The 20,375-nt window shown below is 41.5% G+C and overlaps 1 protein-coding gene across 1 annotated transcript in view; it reads right to left on the bottom strand.

Moving 5' to 3' along the window:
* LOC124361168 overlaps positions 1–19,850 on the bottom strand; it is a 30,193-nt gene extending 10,343 nt beyond the window's left edge. Inside the window, exons 1-33 of the mRNA XM_046815208.1 lie at positions 19,738–19,850; positions 17,857–17,972; positions 14,407–14,550; positions 12,406–12,540; positions 10,177–10,297; positions 9,855–10,007; positions 9,565–9,717; positions 9,073–9,282; positions 8,809–8,997; positions 8,556–8,708; positions 8,230–8,418; positions 7,914–8,129; positions 7,516–7,698; positions 7,209–7,418; positions 6,934–6,993; positions 6,696–6,848; positions 6,411–6,563; positions 6,058–6,267; positions 5,778–5,987; positions 5,213–5,428; positions 4,990–5,142; positions 4,798–4,857; positions 4,565–4,717; positions 3,993–4,139; positions 3,399–3,581; positions 3,087–3,305; positions 2,672–2,997; positions 2,374–2,433; positions 2,103–2,288; positions 1,615–1,720; positions 1,213–1,397; positions 773–973; positions 419–552 (exon numbers count right to left, since the gene is read on the bottom strand). Of these exons, the coding sequence (XP_046671164.1) occupies positions 419–552; positions 773–973; positions 1,213–1,397; positions 1,615–1,720; positions 2,103–2,288; positions 2,374–2,433; positions 2,672–2,997; positions 3,087–3,305; positions 3,399–3,581; positions 3,993–4,139; positions 4,565–4,717; positions 4,798–4,857; positions 4,990–5,142; positions 5,213–5,428; positions 5,778–5,987; positions 6,058–6,267; positions 6,411–6,563; positions 6,696–6,848; positions 6,934–6,993; positions 7,209–7,418; positions 7,516–7,698; positions 7,914–8,129; positions 8,230–8,418; positions 8,556–8,708; positions 8,809–8,997; positions 9,073–9,282; positions 9,565–9,717; positions 9,855–10,007; positions 10,177–10,297; positions 12,406–12,540; positions 14,407–14,550; positions 17,857–17,972; positions 19,738–19,850 (5,400 nt within the window). The remainder of the gene's footprint in view (positions 1–418; positions 553–772; positions 974–1,212; positions 1,398–1,614; positions 1,721–2,102; positions 2,289–2,373; positions 2,434–2,671; positions 2,998–3,086; positions 3,306–3,398; positions 3,582–3,992; positions 4,140–4,564; positions 4,718–4,797; positions 4,858–4,989; positions 5,143–5,212; positions 5,429–5,777; positions 5,988–6,057; positions 6,268–6,410; positions 6,564–6,695; positions 6,849–6,933; positions 6,994–7,208; positions 7,419–7,515; positions 7,699–7,913; positions 8,130–8,229; positions 8,419–8,555; positions 8,709–8,808; positions 8,998–9,072; positions 9,283–9,564; positions 9,718–9,854; positions 10,008–10,176; positions 10,298–12,405; positions 12,541–14,406; positions 14,551–17,856; positions 17,973–19,737) is intronic.
* Positions 19,851–20,375: the final 525 nt, after the last annotated feature.

Here is a 20,375-nt window from a genome sequence, read left to right as displayed (position 1 = left end):
TTTAGCATCACTCATTTGATCTAAATTTCTCCAAAGTATGTTTTGGGACTTTGAAACGTGTATATGTTTGTTAAATAGTAACGTGTCAAGGACGTAGCCAGCGAGGGAGTCCATGGGTCCGGACATCCCAAATTTTCATTTTATTCAAATACCTTTTTAGTAAACAATAATGATTATTTTAATAATTCAATATTACTGGCATGTACTGCTGAAAGATCGTTCTCAACAAAGACACGGGTCAAACCCTTTTTAAGGAACAAAATGAGGCCTTACTCTCTGTCCAATACGAAAGAATATCAGTTGTCTGGACCTCCCAACTTTTTTCATACTTACGTTCTTGTCACGTGTATACCAGAAAGAGGATAAAAAAAATTAACAGTGTCTCGTATATAATCGCTACGAGAGCTATGATAGTCACCTGTTGGAAAGAAGGTATGCTGCGGGCCCAGCGTACGGAGAGGTAGAGTAGTTTGGCAGCTGACTCGTAAGTGCTCTCCGAGGATATACAGCTCATGTCTACCAGAGGTGACCTGTTCGGCAGTACCCGTGGGTCTGTAGACAGCACAGTTACACAGTTAGTTGTAGTCGAAGTATTTAAAGCTGTAGTAGTTTAGCAGCTGACTCGTAAGTACTCTCCGAGGATATACAGCTCATGTCTACCAGAGGTGACCTGTTCGGCAGTACCCGTGGGTCTGTAGACAGCACAGTTACACAGTTAGTTGTAGTCGAAGTATTTAAAGCTGTAGTAGTTTAGCAGCTGACTCGTAAGTACTCTCCGAGGATATACAGCTCATGTCTACCAGAGGTGACCTGTTCGGCAGTACCCGTGGGTCTGTAGACAGCACAGTTACACGGTTAGTTGTAGTCGTATTGTTCAAAGCTTGTAGTAGTTTAGCAGCTGACTCGTAAGTGCTCTCCGAGGATATACAGCTCATGTCCACCAGAGGTGACCTGTTCGGCAGTACCCGTGGGTCTGTAGACAGCACAGCATAGTACACAGTTAGTTGTAGTCATAATATTGGATGTTGTAGTAGTTTGGCAGCTGACTCGTAAGTGGTCTCCGAGGATATACAGCTCATGTCCACCAGAGGTGACCTGTTCAGCAGTACCCGTAGGTATGTTGACAGCACAGTTACACGGTTAGTTGTAGTCGTAGTATTCAAAGTTGTAGTAGTTTGGCAGCTGACTCGTAAGTGCTCTCCGAGGATATACAGCTCATGTCCACCAGAGGTGACCTGTTCGGCAGTACCCGTGGGTCTGTAGACAGTACAGTTACACGTTTAGTTGTAGTCGTATTGTTGGGTGTTGTAGGAGTTTGGCAGGTGACTCGTAAGTGCTCTCCGAGGATATACAGCTCATGTCCACCAGAGGTGACCTGTTCGGCAGTACCCGTGGGTCTGTAGACAGCACAGCATAGTTACACAGTTAGTTGTAGTCGTATTATTGGATGCAGCAGTAGATTGGCAGCTGACTCATAAGTGCTCTTCGAGGATATACAGCTCATGTCCACCAGAGGTGACCTGTTCGGCAGTACCAGTAGGTCTATAGACAGCACAGTTACACGGTTAGTTGTAAGGTCGTATTGTTGGATGTTGTAGTAGTTTGGCAGCTGACTCGTAAGTTTGGCAGCTGTCGTAAGTGCCGAGGATATACAGCTGACTCGTAAGTCTCTCCGAGGATATACAGCTCAGAGGTGACCTGTTCGGCAGTACCCGTGGGTCTGTAGACAGCACAGTTACACAGTTAGTTGTAAGGTCGTATTGTTGGATGTTGTAGTAGTTTGGCAGCTGACTCGTAAGTACTCTCCGAGGATATACAGCTCATGTCCACCAGAGGTGACCTGTTCGGCAGTACCAGTAGGTCTATAGACAGCACAGTTACACGGTTAGTTGTAAGGTCGTATTGTTGGATGTTGTAGTAGTTTGGCAGCTGACTCGTAAGTACTCTCCGAGGATATACAGCTCATGTCCACCAGAGGTGACCTGTTCGGCAGTACCAGTAGGGTCTATAGACAGCACAGTTACACGGTTAGTTGTAAGGTCGTATTGTTGGATGTTGTAGTAGTTTGGCAGCTGACTCGTAAGTACTCTTCGAGGATATACAGCTCATGTCCACCAGAGGTGACCTGTTCGGCAGTACCCGTAGGTCTGTAGACAGCACAGTTACACGGTTAGTTGTAGTCGTATTGTTGGATGTTGTAGTAGTTTGGCAGCTGACTCGTAAGTACTGCTCCGAGGATATACAGCTCATGTCTACCAGAGGTGACCTAATCGGCAGTACCCGTGGGTCTGTAGACAGCACAGCATAGTTACACAGTTAGTTGTAGTCGTATTATTGGATGTTGTAGTAGTTTGGCAGCTGACTCGTAAGTACTCTCCGAGGATATACAGCTCATGTCTACCAGAGGTGACCTGTTCGGCAGTACCCGTGGGTCTGTAGACAGCACAGTTACACAGTTAGTTGTAGTCGAAGTATTTAAAGCTGTAGTAGTTTAGCAGCTGACTCGTAAGTACTCTCCGAGGATATACAGCTCATGTCTACCAGAGGTGACCTGTTCGGCAGTACCCGTGGGTCTGTAGACAGCACAGTTACAGTTACAGTTAGTTGTAGTCGAAGTTTTAAAGCTGTAGTAGTTTAGCAGCTGACGCGTAAGTGCTCTCCGAGGATATACAGCTCATGTCCACCAGAGGTGACCTGTTCGGCAGTACCCGTGGGTCTGTAGACAGAACAGTGTTACTGTTAGTTGTAGTCGTATTGTTGGATGTTGTAGTAGTTTGGCAGCTGACTCGTAAGTGCTCTCCGAGGATATACAGCTCATGTCCACCAGAGGTGACCTGTTCGGCAGTACCCGTGGGTCTGTAGACAGCACAGTTTACACGGTTAGTTGTAGTCGTATTGTTGGATGTTGTAGTAGTTTGGCAGCTGACTCGTAAGTGCTCTCCGAGGATATACAGCTCATGTCTACCAGAGGTGACCTGTTCGGCAGTACCCGTGGGTCTGTAGACAGCACAGCATAGTTACACAGTTAGTTGTAGTCGTATTATTGTATGTATGTTGTGTAGTGTAGTAGTAAGTGAGCAGCTGACACAGCTGACTCGTAAGTGCTCTCCGAGGATATACAGCTCATGTCCACCACAGGTGACCTGTTCGGCAGTACCCGTGGGTCTGTAGACAGCACAGTTACACGGTTAGTTGTAGTCGTATTGTTGGATGTTGTAGTAGTTTGGCAGCTGACTCGTAAGTGCTCTCCGAGGATATACAGCTCATGTCCACCACAGGTGACCTGTTCGGCAGTACCCGTGGGTCTGTAGACAGAACATGTTACTGTTAGTTGTAGCGTATTGTTGGATGTTGTAGTAGTTTGGCAGCTGACTCGTAAGTGCTCTCCGAGGATATACAGCTCATGTCCACCAGAGGTGACCTGTTCGGCAGTACCCGTGGGTCTGTAGACAGAACATGTTACTGTTAGTTGTAGCGTATTGTTGGATGTTGTAGTAGTTTGGCAGCTGACGCGTAAGTGCTCTCCGAGGATATACAGCTCATGTCCACCACAGGTGACCTGTTCGGCAGTACCCGAGGGTCTGTAGACAGCACAGTTACACGGTTAGTTGTAGTCGTATTGTTGGATGTTGTAGTAGTTTAGCAGCTGACTCGTAAGTGCTCTCCGAGGATATACAGCTCATGTCCACCACAGGGTGACCTGTTCGGCAGTATACCCGTGGGTCTGTAGACAGCAACATAGTTACACTGTTAGTTGTAGCGTATTGTTGGATGTTGTAGTAGTTTGGCAGCTGACTCGTAAGTGCTCTCCGAGGAATATACAGCTCATGTCCACCAGAGGTGAGTACCCGTTGGTCCCGTGTAGACAGCACAGTTACACGGTTAGTTGTAGTCGTAAGTATTCAAAGCTGTAGTAGTTTGGCAGCTGACACGTAAGTGCTCTCCGAGGATATACAGCTCATGTCCACCAGAGGTGACCTGTTCGGCAGTACCCGTGGTCTGTAGACAGTACAGTTACACGATTAGTTGTAGTCGTATTGTTGGGTGTTGTAGGAGTTTGGCAGCTGACTCGTAAGTGCTCTCCGAGGATATACAGCTCATGTCCACCAGAGGTGACCTGTTCGGCAGTACCCGTGGGTCTGTAGACAGCACAGCATAGTTACACAGTTAGTTGTAGTCGTATTATTGGATGCAGCAGTAGATTTGGCAGCTGACTCGTAAGTGCTCTTCGAGGATATACAGCTCATGTCCACCAGAGGTGACCTGTTCGGCAGTACCCGTAGGTCTGTAGACAGCACAGTTACACGGTTAGTTGTAAGGTCGTATTGTTGGATGTTGTAGTAGTTTGGCAGCTGACTCGTAAGTGCTCTCCGAGGATATACAGCTCATGTCTACCAGAGGTGACCTGTTCGGCAGTACCCGTAGGTCTGTAGACAGCAGCACAGTTACACGGTTAGTTGTAAGGTCGTATTGTTGGATGTTGTAGTAGTTTGGCAGCTGACTCGTAAGTGCTCTCCGAGGATATACAGCTCATGTCTACCAGAGGTGACCTGTTCGGCAGTACCCGTGGGTCTGTAGACAGCACAGCATAGTTACACAGTTAGTTGTAGTCGTATTATTGGATGTTGTAGTAGTTTGGCAGCTGACTCGTAAGTACTCTCCGAGGATATACAGCTCATGTCTACCAGAGGTGACCTGTTCGGCAGTACCCGTGGGTCTGTAGACAGCACAGTTACACAGTTAGTTGTAGTCGAAGTATTTAAAGCTGTAGTAGTTTAGCAGCTGACTCGTAAGTACTCTCCGAGGATATACAGCTCATGTCTACCAGAGGTGACCTGTTCGGCAGTACCCGTGGGTCTGTAGACAGCACAGTTACACAGTTAGTTGTAGTCGAAGTATTTAAAGCTGTAGTAGTTTAGCAGCTGACGCGTAAGTGCTCTCCGAGGATATACAGCTCATGTCCACCACAGGTGACCTGTTCGGCAGTACCCGTGGGTCTGTAGACAGAACAGCACAGTTACACGGTTAGTTGTAGTCGTATTGTTGGATGTTGTAGTAGTTTGGCAGCTGACTCGTAAGTGCTCTCCGAGGATATACAGCTCATGTCCACCAGAGGTGACCTGTTCGGCAGTACCCGTGGGTCTGTAGACAGCACAGTTACACGGTTAGTTGTAGTCGTATTGTTGGATGTTGTAGTAGTTTGGCAGCTGACTCGTAAGTGCTCTCCGAGGATATACAGCTCATGTCCACCAGAGGTGACCTGTTCGGCAGTACCCGTGGGTCTGTAGACAGCACAGCATAGTTACACAGGTTAGTTGTAGTCGTATTATTGGATGTTGTAGTAGTTTGGCAGCTGACTCGTAAGTGCTCTCCGAGGATATACAGCTCATGTCCACCAGAGGTGACCTGTTCGGCAGTACCCGTGGGTCTGTAGACAGCACAGTTACACGGTTAGTTGTAGTCGTATTGTTGGATGTTGTAGTAGTAGTTTGGCAGCTGACTGTAAGTGCTCTCCGAGGATATACAGCTCATGTCTACCAGAGGTGACCTGTTCGGCAGTACCCGTGGGTCTGTAGACAGCACAGTTACACAGTTAGTTGTAGTCGTATTGTTGGATGTGTAGTAGTTTGGCAGCTGACTCGTAAGTGCTCTCCGAGGATATACAGCTCATGTCCACCAGAGGTGACCTGTTCGGCAGTACCCGTGGGTCTGTAGACAGCACAGGTTACTGTTAGTTGTAGCGTATTGTTGGATGTTGTAGTAGTTTGGCAGCTGACTCGTAAGTGCTCTCCGAGGATATACAGCTCATGTCCACCACAGGTGACCTGTTCGGCAGTACCCGTGGGTCTGTAGACAGCACAGTTACACGGTTAGTTGTAGTCGTATTGTTGGATGTTGTAGTAGTTTGGCAGCTGACTCGTAAGTGCTCTCCGAGGATATACAGCTCATGTCCACCACAGGTGACCTGTTCGGCAGTACCCGTGGGTCTGTAGACAGAACAAGTTACACAGTTAGTTGTAGCGTATTGTTGGATGTTGTAGTAGTTTGGCAGCTGACTCGTAAGTGCTCTCCGAGAATATACAGCTCATGTCCACCAGAGGTATCCTGTTCGGCAGTACCCGTTGGTCTGTAGACAGCACAGTTACACGGTTAGTTGTAGTCGTAGTATTCAAAGCTGTAGTAGTTTGGCAGCTGACACGTAAGTGCTCTCCGAGGATATACAGCTCATGTCCACCAGAGGTGACCTGTTCGGCAGTACCCGTGGGTCTGTAGACAGCACAGCATAGTTACAGTTACACAGTTAGTTGTAGTTGTATTGGGTGTTGTAGTAGTTTGGCAGCAGGTGACTCGTAAGTGCTCTCCGAGGATATACAGCTCATGTCCACCAGAGGTGACCTGTTCGGCAGTACCCGTGGGTCTGTAGACAGCACAGCATAGTTACACAGTTAGTTGTAGTCGTATTATTGGATGTTGTAGTAGTTTGGCAGCTGACTCGTAAGTGCTCTTCGAGGATATACAGCTCATGTCCACCAGAGGTGACCTGTTCGGCAGTACCCGTGGGTCTGTAGACAGCACAGTTACACAGTTAGTTGTAGTCGTATTATTGGATGTTGTAGTAGTTTGGCAGCTGACTCGTAAGTGCTCTCCGAGGATATACAGCTCATGTCTACCAGAGGTGACCTGTTCGGCAGTACCCGTGGGTCTGTAGACAGCACAGCATAGTTACACGGTTAGTTGTAGTCGTATTATTGGATGTTGTAGTAGTTTGGCAGCTGACTCGTAAGTGCTCTCCGAGGATATACAGCTCATGTCTACCAGAGGTGACCTGTTCGGCAGTACCCGTGGGTCTGTAGACAGCACAGCATAGTTACACAGTTAGTTGTAGTCGTATTATTGGATGTTGTAGTAGTTTGGCAGCTGACTCGTAAGTACTCTCCGAGGATATACAGCTCATGTCTACCAGAGGTGACCTGTTCGGCAGTACCCGTGGGTCTGTAGACAGCACAGCATAGTTACACAGTTAGTTGTAGTCGAAGTATTTAAAGCTGTAGTAGTTTAGCAGCTGACTCGTAAGTGCTCTCCGAGGATATACAGCTCATGTCTACCAGAGGTGACCTGTTCGGCAGTACCCGTGGGTCTGTAGACAGCACAGTTACACAGTTAGTTGTAGTCGAAGTATTTAAAGCTGTAGTAGTTTGGCAGCTGACGCGTAAGTGCTCTCCGAGGATATACAGCTCATGTCCACCAGAGGTGACCTGTTCGGCAGTACCCGAGGGTCTGTAGACAGCACAGTTACACGGTTAGTTGTAGTCGTATTGTTGGATGTTGTAGTAGTTTGGCAGCTGACTCGTAAGTGCTCTCCGAGGATATACAGCTCATGTCCACCAGAGGTGACCTGTTCGGCAGTACCCGTGGGTCTGTAGACAGCACAGTTACACGGTTAGTTGTAGTCGTATTGTTGGATGTTGTAGTAGTTTGGCAGCTGACTCGTAAGTGCTCTCTCCGAGGATATACAGCTCATGTCCACCAGAGGTGACCTGTTCGGCAGTACCCGTGGGTCTGTAGACAGAACAGGTTACTGTTAGTTGTAGTCGTATTGTTGGATGTTGTAGTAGTTTGGCAGCTGACTCGTAAGTGCTCTCCGAGAATATACAGCTCATGTCCACCAGAGGTATCCTGTTCGGCAGTACCCGTGGTCTGTAGACAGCACAGTTACACGGTTAGTTGTAGTCGTAGTATTGGATGTTGTAGTAGTTTGGCAGCTGACTCGTAAGTGCTCTCCGAGGATATACAGCTCATGTCCACCAGAGGTGACCTGTTCGGCAGTACCCGTGGGTCTGTAGACAGCACAGCATAGTTACACAGTTAGTTGTAGTCGTATTATTGGGTGTTGTAGTAGTTTGGCAGCTGACTCGTAAGTGCTCTCCGAGGATATACAGCTCATGTCCACCAGAGGTGAACCTGTTCGGCAGTACCCGTGGGTCTGTAGACAGCACAGCATAGTTACACAGTTAGTTGTAGTCGTAGTATTGGATGTTGTAGTAGTTTGGCAGCTGACTCGTAAGTGCTCTCCGAGGATATACAGCTCATGTCCACCAGAGGTGACCTGTTCGGCAGTACCCGTGGGTCTGTAGACAGCACAGCATAGTTACACAGTTAGTTGTAGTCGTATTATTGGATGTTGTAGTAGTTTGGCAGCTGACTCGTAAGTGCTCTCCGAGGATATACAGCTCATGTCCACCAGAGGTGACCTGTTCGGCAGTACCCGTGGTCTGTAGACAGCACAGCATAGTTACACAGTTAGTTGTAGTCGTATTATTGGATGTTGTAGTAGTTTGGCAGCTGACTCGTAAGTGCTCTCCGAGGATATACAGCTCATGTCCACCAGAGGTGACCTGTTCGGCAGTACCCGTGGGTCTGTAGACAGCACAGCATAGTTACACAGTTAGTTGTAGTCGTAGTATTGGATGTTGTAGTAGTTTGGCAGCTGACTCGTAAGTGCTCTCCGAGGATATACAGCTCATGTCCACCAGAGGTGACCTGTTCGGCAGTACCCGTGGGTCTGTAGACAGCACAGCATAGTTACACAGTTAGTTGTAGTCGTATTATTGGATGTTGTAGTAGTTTGGCAGCTGACTCGTAAGTGCTCTCCGAGGATATACAGCTCATGTCCACCAGAGGTGACCTGTTCGGCAGTACCCGTGGGTCTGTAGACAGCACAGCATAGTTACACAGTTAGTTGTAGTCGTATTATTGGATGTTGTAGTAGTTTGGCAGCTGACTCGTAAGTGCTCTCCGAGGATATACAGCTCATGTCCACCAGAGGTGACCTGTTCGGCAGTACCCGTGGTCTGTAGACAGCACAGCATAGTTACACGGTTAGTTGTAGTCGTATTATTGGATGTTGTAGTAGTTTGGCAGCTGACTCGTAAGTGCTCTCCGAGGATATACAGCTCATGTCCACCAGAGGTGACCTGTTCGGCAGTACCCGTGGGTCTGTAGACAGCACAGCACAGTTACACGGTTAGTTGTAGTCGTATTATTGGATGTTGTAGTAGTTTGGCAGCTGACTCGTAAGTGCTCTCCGAGGATATACAGCTCATGTCCACCAGAGGTGACCTGTTCGGCAGTACCCGTGGGTCTGTAGACAGCACAGTTACACAGTTAGTTGTAGTCGTATTGTTGGATGTTGTAGTAGTTTGGCAGCTGACTCGTAAGTGCTCTCCGAGGATATACAGCTCATGTCCACCAGAGGTGACCTGTTCGGCAGTACCCGTGGGTCTGTAGACAGCACAGCATAGTTACACAGTTAGTTGTAGTCGTATTATTGGATGTTGTAGTAGTTTGGCAGCTGACTCGTAAGTGCTCTCCGAGGATATACAGCTCATGTCCACCAGAGGTGACCTGTTCGGCAGTACCCGTGGGTCTGTAGACAGCACAGCATAGTTACACAGTTAGTTGTAGTCGTATTATTGGATGTTGTAGTAGTTTGGCAGCTGACTCGTAAGTGCTCTCCGAGGATATACAGCTCATGTCCACCAGAGGTGACCTGTTCGGCAGTACCCGTGGGTCTGTAGACAGCACAGCATAGTTACACAGTTAGTTGTAGTCGTATTGTTGGATGTTGTAGTAGTTTGGCAGCTGACTCGTAAGTGCTCTCCGAGGATATACAGCTCATGTCCACCAGAGGTGACCTGTTCGGCAGTACCCGTGGGTCTGTAGACAGCACAGCATAGTTACACAGTTAGTTGTAGTCGTATTATTGGATGTTGTAGTAGTTTGGCAGCTGACTCGTAAGTGCTCTCCGAGGATATACAGCTCATGTCTACCAGAGGTGACCTGTTCGGCAGTACCCGTGGGTCTGTAGACAGCACAGCATAGTTACACAGTTAGTTGTAGTCGTATTATTGGATGTTGTAGTAGTTTGGCAGCTGACTCGTAAGTGCTCTCCGAGGATATACAGCTCATGTCCACCAGAGGTGACCTGTTCGGCAGTACCCGTGGGTCTGTAGACAGCACAGCATAGTTACACAGTTAGTTGTAGTCGTATTATTGGATGTTGTAGTAGTTTGGCAGCTGACTCGTAAGTGCTCTCCGAGGATATACAGCTCATGTCCACCAGAGGTGACCTGTTCGGCAGTACCCGTGGGTCTGTAGACAGCACAGCATAGTTACACAGTTAGTTGTAGTCGTATTATTGGATGTTGTAGTAGTTTGGCAGCTGACTCGTAAGTGCTCTCCGAGGATATACAGCTCATGTCTACCAGAGGTGACCTGTTCGGCAGTACCCGTGGGTCTGTAGACAGCACAGCATAGTTACACAGTTAGTTGTAGTCGTATTATTGGAAGCTGTAGTTATTTGGTGTTGACGTGCAACTTGACCAAAGGGGAGTAAGCCACCATTATATGGAAACTAAACTCTAGTTAATTTTGATTTAAATCGTGTTTTCATATTTTGATTAAATTGTTAACAGAAGGTTTTGTACATGCTGTAAAAAAATATGTAAATTTATAGGAACTATTTGTAATTTATATATGTAACTAAAATTAAGTATAAACATTAGTGACATAGCAATTCATTGACACCAGGACACGAAATATAATTTGATTGCACACATCTATTGGCTATTATTTTCGGGCTATTTTAGTTTCGTTTAGTCTGAATAGGCTTTCCTGGAGGCTTGAAAACAGCCAATAATTAAAGGAAGTTTCACAACGCTTGTTATGTTTAGATTTTTGAAACCAGGAATAATATTTTCAAGAATCGTAAGACATCTGCTTAGTGAAATGTGTGAGCGTTATAAATAACTCTAGCGTACATATTAGCTTGCTGTCATCTTCATAATGATTGAATGAAACCTTTTTACATTAAAAAAGTAATATCTCACATATTATTGTTTCTTTAAAAAATTGTAATGTCTAATTTGAAATTTGATTAAAAGCACACTATATATGTTACACGTTTATTAAGACAATATAAGAATTCCATCCATAGTCTTACACGGCTTTTAATGGTTTTTTAGAAAAATACCTAAACAGGACCTGATTCCTAATTAAATATGATAATGAAAATAAAAGCGGACATTTTCCATTTAAAATAATATTAGAGTAAACAGACTAAATATTTCGTGTAGCGTATGGTTTAACAGCTACAAGCTAACTTAGTTCTTAGGTTTATACACCCGGGGTCATGAGTATAGGAGGTTATAAAATTTATTATAATATGAGATATATTTATTACTATTAAACATACGAGAGTTTCTGGGTCATGCCGCGCTGAAACATTGCCAACACAATTAACTTTTTCAGGTACTTTGACTTCGTTATAGGAACTATATTCAGTCCACAGATGTGAAACTGAAACTGGCAAGAGTCAACAATGTACATCCGCTAATAAAGATGAGTGGATGGGCGGAGCTGCATCGTGCATTTATTTATTTATTATGATTGTTCTTTTTTGTAATGTAAGATTTATAACTTGTTATTCTCTCTTGTTACGTTATTGTTATGTTGTTGTTGGTACAAGCGTAATTGTTATTACTCTGTTTGATTGTTTTGTTGACGATTACTCTATTTATTGTTATTACACATTAATATAGCTATTGTTGATTGATAGTTTTTTTCATCTTCTATTTTATAGACCTCCAACAACATTATTTCTGCTGTATGGACACTATTGTATTGTTGATCATCTTATGTTGCTGTAATTATTATCTGTAAATTTTGGCTTAGCCAAAATTTGAAATCTGGAAGGCAAACAAATAAACAGCGAACGCTTATTAGACAAATAAATTATAATATTCCTCCGTCCATCAACTCCAGTTTATTTCCCGTTAAACAGCTGATAGGATGGGAAGTTATTATAAAACTATTTCGTCCTATCTACAGTCTCCCATACCACAAGAATCAAATCAAATCAAATTAAAATCTTTCCAATTGCTCCAAGAATCTACATGTTTCCCATGTCTTACCAAAGATATAGCAAGTAAAATACCGCAGTCAAAAGGATCTCTACAAAAGTCAAAAGCTATTACACTACAAACTTCGGATTTTTATAAATTAATTTTAAAATTTATTAAATTTTAATTTTTTTACATTTCTTTTAATAATATAATAAATTGTATTAACTTTTATACTAGATAAATCCATTTTATTTGTTCTTTATTAGTGTAACATACCTATTACGTATATATAATAAAACTAAATTGTACGTTCATGTCAATGTAATTATTTGTAATTGCTTTAGTTAGGATATAACAGTTTCAACGGGATAACAAACTGTAATGTATAGCCTTTTGATATTTAACTTTAGCTGATTAAACTATTAGAATTTTTTAACCATCGTACAGTTTGATGATAATAAGAACTAAATCCTCCATTCAATGCGCATAATATAAGAATTACCTGGTTGTGGATGTTCCAAAACATTGATTTCTTCAGAACTGGTAACTTCGTCTTCTTTTTCCATGTGATCCACTCTGTAGAAATTGCTGAACATTCTTGGTCCAGGAGGACCGGAACCGTGTGGTAGAGGGAGGCCTAGCAGGAGATTAAACCAAAAATTAGCCTACATTATCTTACTGGTATAAAGGATATCCTAGTATTGTGTATTTACTGTCTTTAGTCGTAATGGTAGCAATACTCTACAGGCAGATGTGAGTTAAAATACGCTTACTTATTAGAGGATAGGACTATGAAATAGGCTTTTGTGCTAAGACAAAAAAATCTGCGTAGGCTCTGCGACGAGGCAACATGCACTGTTGGTGTTTTTCGGTAGATTTGGTCTGCCAAGTGATGCTCGAGAGTCAGGAACGCTGGGCCTGTTTGTCACACTTCATCCAGGAAAAAAGACTGATCTAGATCGTCATGCGGGCTAGATAGACCTTTGTTCTACGAAGATCAGATCGGCGCGAGCCCTGAGGACTTACCTCTTTTGTGAAAGTTCCACACTACAGGCTGGCTACCTGTGTGCATAAATGCTTTTTCTGCCTCTCCATAAAAAAATAAAAGGACAATAGATCTTATCGTGACTTCCAATAAACCATTAGTGACCGAATATCTTTTTACGTTGCCTGTAATAAACGAAAACTGATAGAAAAAGAATACACACAGAAAAGAAAAGAGAATAGGATGGACACTGCTAACGAAAAATATTAGCCCTTACTATCAAACTGTCTTACATGTCCACTCAAGTTAATAGGGCTACTCGGATGATTCCAGTCTAGAAATCTAAGATATTGGGCCCAACTTGCCAAGAACTCCGTGCTCTGATATGACCAAACTACACCAAATGATCGTGCCAAGATTGTAAAATTGAATTCAATATTCTACTATGGAGCGTTCATAACTGGACAATCCGATCCATTCAACAAAGAGACTCAACTTGACATCTGAATTACAATGACGCATTTCAATCATCAATATTTGTCAGTCAAACCTCAAAATAGTGTCCTTTGGTATCAAACATCCAATTCTGTGTTTCATGTCAAACAACATCGTATAAGCTTCAACCATCGAGTTTCATAACAGCATTATGACATTTGAGGGAACCACACTAACAAGGGCAAATTAATAAGTAGTCTTCGAGAAATGAAATCCAGCCGTTACTAGATATTAAAATGTTTTTATTCTTGAGTAGAAGGTTATTTTGCGGAACTGATTTGAACACGTGAATAAAATGAATACAATTCCAACCCAGAATTCCAAGGGAAGTAGCAGTAATAAAATTAGGGCTGCAACAGAATTCAAAACATTTTGTAGGACTTAGAAATACTTCAATCGTAAATATTATTATCGGGAAGTAAATTCCAAGCAAAAGAAACTAGTTTTTCACTCATCGGGAACAGGCTGGAAACTACTGTAACTATTGGGGATGGTGGTTTATGCTAGTTTTGCAATCTGCGAAGTATCATACCATTGCCTTGTACACCATTGTGCACACGTATCATGAAACAACCCTCTTGTCATATTGTTTTGCAAACAAAACGTTAAAGACTGAAACTAAATCTGTACGGATATAAGTGAACTCAGCATTTCCACGTTGCTATATACCTGTATTGTTTGCAAGCACAGACTAGCCCAACCATCATCCAGGCGTAACCACACCTGATGATGCCTGGTAGATATACTCATTCCATCGGAATGTACTGAATTGGGATTTAGAATTTGGGATTTCTGTCAGATACAAAATTCAAACAAGGATTCATGCAACTCTCTCAACAACTCCAAGGAAAACTCCATTCTTTCCTAATTGTTATTACATTTATAAAATATGTTATTGATATTTACATACTATTTGCAATCTAACCATTTTTACAATATACAATTAAATTTTTTATTAATGTACTAATGTATTAAAAACATTTAGTAAATTGATAATTATGTATAACTGGTGCACCACATTACCTGAGTAAGAGGTTGGTAAATAATTTGGAGCCGTGAAGGGGAGGCTGAGGGGTTGATAAAGCAAGGGGTAAGATGTCAGAAACCTGCGACTGGAACTAAGACAGCTGTTCTGGTGAGACCGTGGCGCCCTCTCGTGTTGTACAGCTGGAACACACTCAGTTTTATTGGTTCGGTTTACTTATATATTTTGATGAATAAAAGGAAAGTGAACTGGAGCTAAACTCTAAATTCAATTGAATCAACCCTCCCTACCATAGCTACGTTATGTGTAGAAAACTCGGTTGCTCCACGTGCTTAGAGATCGTGTGTATCACATCGTAGTGCAATTGTGTACCTGATGAGACAATGAGACTACCAATTCACACATTTATAGGTGTCTCTGATATCAAATGATGTTAATTTTTCGTTTGTAAGCTTCTTCGTCGTTGACTTTCTTTGTATCTCTTCAGACGAACGCGACTCCAGATTCCAGGAGTCTAGTGAGACAGCATCGGATACCAGACGTTGCAATAAAAGGAGGTTGAACTGGAGCTAAACCCAAAATTCGATCAAAATAATAGTGTGTTTTTTTTATTTTGGTTTTCATTTTATTTTTTGTTTTCTTAGAGCAGGAAGCCGAGAAATTGCACGTAGTCTTAAAAGGACCTTTCCGCTGCTTCTGGAGTGACAGGATATTCTGAATAGGTGCGAGTAGTGGCCGCTTCCAGTCAAGATCCACGAGGAAATTTTTTAAAATCTCAGTCATGTCTTCTGGAAGAAATAGAAGCCATCTCTGTACCATCCTCTCCAGTCAAAGCAGGCAGGACGTGGCACGCCCTTATGTGTAGGCTACCAACAGTTTAACACTTAGGGAGCCCCCATCAACTCTAACAGTCATCTCCCGAAGTAGGCTAGAAATATCGATTTACTCTTGCACCCCAATATCTTGACATTTGCGGTTAGTGGTGTGCCCTTCCTGAATATCCATAAGGTTGCCCAAATTTAAGTGGCATATCGGTTTTTTTCTGTACTCAGTGTGGATTTAACTGGAAGGTATAAATAAATCAGTAAGAGGTGAACCTTTATGATTTAACCATTTACACATAACATAGCCATGGTAGGATGGGTTAATTCAATTTAATTGTTGAGTTTAGTTTCAGTTCACCTTCCTTTTTATTGTATCTGACGCTGTCTCAGACTTGACTCCTGGAATCTGGAGTCATGTTCGTCTGGAGAGATCAAAGAAAGTCGACGACGAAGAACCTCAAAACGAACATATATATCGTTCCGACATCAGGGACACCTATGCCGGAACGATAGTGGCAGTCTATTGTCTCATCGTTGATGTCATTGATCATAGGTGTCTCTGATGTCGAAACCATGTAAAGGTTCGTTTTGAGCTTCTTCGACGCCGACTTTCTTTGATCTCTTCAGACGAACATGACTCTAGATTCCAAGAGTCAAGTCAAATACCAGACGCTGTAATAAAAAGGAAGGTGAGCTGGAGGTAAAACTCAACATTCAAATTAACCATTTAATCATCACTCAGTTAAAATTTTCCATTAAAATAGTTAGGAGATTACATATATAACTTTTGTGGAAATATTAGATTAGAATTAAGTTAGAGATACTCCTCAATTTTGCCAGTGCGAGAAACGTCATTGATGATATTTGAGGAGTCTCTTCTTTCATCGAGTCGTTTGTCAAGAGATAAGTAACAGACCGCTCGCGGCTCCGTGTTTATTTTCCTTACATTGTCCGCTAAATGGTTGCGTTAAGGATGACGCCTGTGAGAGCTGTGGGTGTGGGTGAGATGGGGTGAGGGGGCTGTCAAAACAAGGTGTCAACCTCGGTGTTTGCCTCAGCTGATCTATCTCACACGCAATTATCCCGCGCTAGCGCTCTGGCTACCACTGCCTCTTTTATGTCGTCTACTCAAATTACTTACTTGTGGCTGTTATACTGTATAGTGTTTATACAATCATAGCATGTTTACCACTTTGTGAAGATTTATTACATGGTTAAAACTAATTAACGTGTTGACTAATCGAGTCCGTTAAATAACGGAGTCGATTAGTCAAAATCTAAATAAACAGACGATGTTTCAATTTTGCAAATAGAATGAACTAACATCAAGTACTAGCCTAATATCAAATACATGACACTAATAATCTGATACAAAGGAGTATCGAAGGATGTGAATCAAAATGTTTAAGTCAGTTAAGAAAGCAGTGATAGTATATATTTCATTTCGGTAAATCAAGTAATTTAACACAGAAACTTCGTCACATGTGTTATTATGTCACACGATCCACTCTGTCTGAACTGCACAATGGCCACAATTGAAACAATGGAGTATGTTTTGCTAGAATGCCCCAAGTATTGTTATGCCAGAGAACTTAGCTTCAGGAAGGTGAAACAATCACAAAATTCAGTAAATGTTACAGATTTTGGAAAGCTTGCTCGTTGATTTGCTGACGGAAATCAGACACTCAAATTTACAAGGAAATAAATAGATTTTTTAATCAGCGCAAAAATAACTATATAAACTTGTGTAGGGTACACTTTGAATACATTTGTATGGCTCGTAATGTGTAACTGTCAACATGGGTAAAACTCTGTATATATAAAATATGACAATAATTTAACAATTTAAGGTAATATTACAGGTAACGAAAAGGCACCCAATTAATAAATTAAATTGATAAATACAAATATATAAACAAAAGAAAAGTTAAAAAAGTGTACATCGAGGCCGCATTATAAAGTATATAAAGCCAGCCAAAAGGCAAATCAGAAGAAAAAGTCATAAGATTCAACTCTATTTTATATTCGTGTATTTGATTTTTACTTTGCCATCATAGTTACCAACAAGACAAGTTAAACATTTCAAGAATTTTTCAACTTTAGTTATGACCTCTAACCAAAAATAACAATAAAGTATGTCCTTGAATGAAGAGGAACCTATGTAAGAGGAATTCAGTTAAGAAAGCATTATGAGTATTTTCCGGCCCTATGAATTTGTTGCAGGATCTCCATTAATTAAAAAACAGAAATAAAACCTGAAAATATCACAAATACATTTGTGTTACCTATGTCACATTATAAAAATAATATGAATCATACTCTGTTTATTTTAAATTCATGTATTTGATTTTCTCATTATCGTTCTAATAAGATAAATCTAAAAGTTTCAAGAATTTTATTTTTTAACTTTAATTATGATCTCTGACCTCAAAGTAAAAAAAGTCCTTCCTTGTACTAAGAGGAACCTTTATACTAAGTTTCAGATCTCTAGGACCTTTCTATTAAGAGTTATCGCACAGGTAGACAGACAAAAATACGATTTTAAGAAACTGCCGGCTCTGTAATAATCAATATATGAAAGATGCATAGTCAGTTTCAACACAACTGTTATGGATTGGCTGTAAAACCAGTTTATCATGCTACTATCTTCATCTCTCCACTTACCATCTTTCTTCATCTTGACCTGAAGACATTTGTTGAAGCGGCAGGCTTGACACTGGTTGCGCCTGGAAACGTCCACCACACACCTGCCGTCCTCCTTGCACACGTAGTCCAGGTTCCTGCCGTCAGAGAGTTCACGTGAGAAGAGTATACGCTAGAGAAATGTAGTTGTTAAAATTTCGTTATCAACACAAATTGAGTTTATTTCCACCAAAATCTTTTTATTGCTCTCAGTAGCTACACGATGTATCTATTTAACACATTCTACTTAATTGTTCTTGCCTCGAGCCCTTATTTAACTGACCAGTAAAGGTTGTACGCGTCAGCGTCAAATACTAGTATCTTTCAGTAAATATTTTTTACTGTTTTATTAAGAGTTGTTAATTTAATGAAGTTTAAATTGTTACTCAGGAGGAGGGGAATGAGGCGTTGCGCTGGTTCCTTCCGAAACTGTTAGAGAAAGACAATAAATCCCCTGACAAGGATATTCTTGCACTAATTACTTTAATATTACATAAAATTGTGCATCTCACGAGTTTTTATTTTTATAGCCTCAACAAGCCGCTTTGTAGAGTTCATTACTTTATTTGAGATGGTTCATAACTAATCATGAAGTGTTTGATGAATGAATCTTATGGATTTGCAAGTTGTGATTGACTTTATGTTGCAGAAACGTATTTAGAAAAGTTGCTATGATATAGTGTAGCCCTCTTACACATACATTTTATGATACAATGGATAAATAAAAATTATCCATCCACTAATTTGTTTCCATCACCAAACTTATTTGTTCACGGTGGTGAAAACTTAATTTAGCATAAGTTCTCCGAAAGCTATCAATGGAAGGGGGTTGAAATATATTAAATGAGCTGTGAATTGAACCGTAAAAACTAAATTCCAAGGTTTAGTGAAATTCTGATAGAAATAATTTCAGAGCTATGATTGAAGGTTACAACTGAGTTTGATAAAACAGTACAATGCATGATAGAAGAATTGAAGGCCGAGAGAAAGGCTAAGAGATAGTTTTTTGAAGGTTACTGAGAAGTAAATAGAGAAGATTGGAAATTGTTTAAAAGGGCTGGAAGAGAATATTGGGAAAATAGGGTGTTGGAACATTGAAGTAGTGCTGATTTTAATTTGTAGTAGAGTTTGGTCTTACACATAAGTTTATGATAAAAGTTTTAACTAGAAGTCTCTGATAGAACCATAGTGGAGGTAGCCAGCTTATGTGTAGCCAACTTAAAACGAATACAATAAGACCTCGACAATATTTGTCTTATGTGCTCGAGAAGTTCGTCCACCTGCTTTACTCATGATTCAAAACTATGACTATAAACAACTACCTGTTATCCGAGACTTTGCATGCACCCCAATTCCTCATCATCAGTGAAAATTTCTTAGTAACCAATATTAATTAACATGAAGATTGAGCAAAATTTCATCGTCTTCAATTAAGTAGATATTATTTGAACTGTAACTGTTTTTGTGTTAACGGTTAGTACTGTAGGATTTACTTTATTAATAAAGACAAAATATAAGTAACTAAACCCCGAATATTATTGATGTTTCACAAGCAATATGGAAATTCTTGAGGATAACTTTAATTAAATATCTAGAAGCTCTTTTGAGTACGGAGAAAACTTTTAGTCATAAATAGAAACAACTGAGTTTTATTCAGAGTTCAAACGTCCTTCTTAGTTTGACTTTACATCTCATTTAAAACATCTTTGATCACCAAAAACATCCATGCTATTTTCTAGTGATGAAAACTACCGTTACACTAAGCACTAACATGCACCACAGATCTGCCTGTCCTTTATTTCTTAAACATTTTATTTCATTTTTAAGTCCCAAACCTTCTACAGATTACCTCAAGTTCCTTACCTTCTGATACTCCTCTTGAAAAAGCCCCGACAGCCGTCACACGAGGCCACCCCGTAGTGTTTCCCCGAGGCCTTGTCCCCGCACACTCTGCACAGCGTCTCCTTACCCTCCATGGGCCTTCTGGAGACAGGAATGTGTTGGACAAAAAGCTGTTGTATGCCTTAAAGGTTAAGTATGTTTATAGACCAAGGTTACCGAAATAGAACATAAGAATCTGTAGTAAAGGAAACATGATTATGGGTACCTACTTCACAATTCATGAAATTTTCATGAGAATTTCTATTATAAATCTATGAATATTATGATACAGCTTATATGACAATAAAACAATGATGACATTGAAGAAGATTCGAAGTAGTGTAATTTTGAGGGTTTAGGTTTGCATACTAGAATACAAACCTAAGTATACTCGGTTGGTGTCCGTAACTACCATCGATTAGTGTTGAAATATCGATAAGAAAACTAAATGTTTGAAATATTTCGGTGTTGATATGGAGGGCTACCGTCGGTAAACAGATGTTAATCCAAAACTATCAATAATAACTACCCATCTGTTTAGAGGAACTGAAGGGGGCGGAGCTGTATCATTATTGGTTGAAGTTCAACCGATTATCTACCGATATGGCCAATATATCTTC

The sequence above is a fragment of the Homalodisca vitripennis genome, chromosome 4 (assembly GCF_021130785.1).
Source record: "Homalodisca vitripennis isolate AUS2020 chromosome 4, UT_GWSS_2.1, whole genome shotgun sequence".
NCBI classification, from domain to species: Eukaryota; Metazoa; Arthropoda; class Insecta; order Hemiptera; family Cicadellidae; genus Homalodisca; species Homalodisca vitripennis.
Note: the sequence above shows the minus strand (reverse complement) of the source record. Positions and strands in the feature narration are given on the sequence as shown.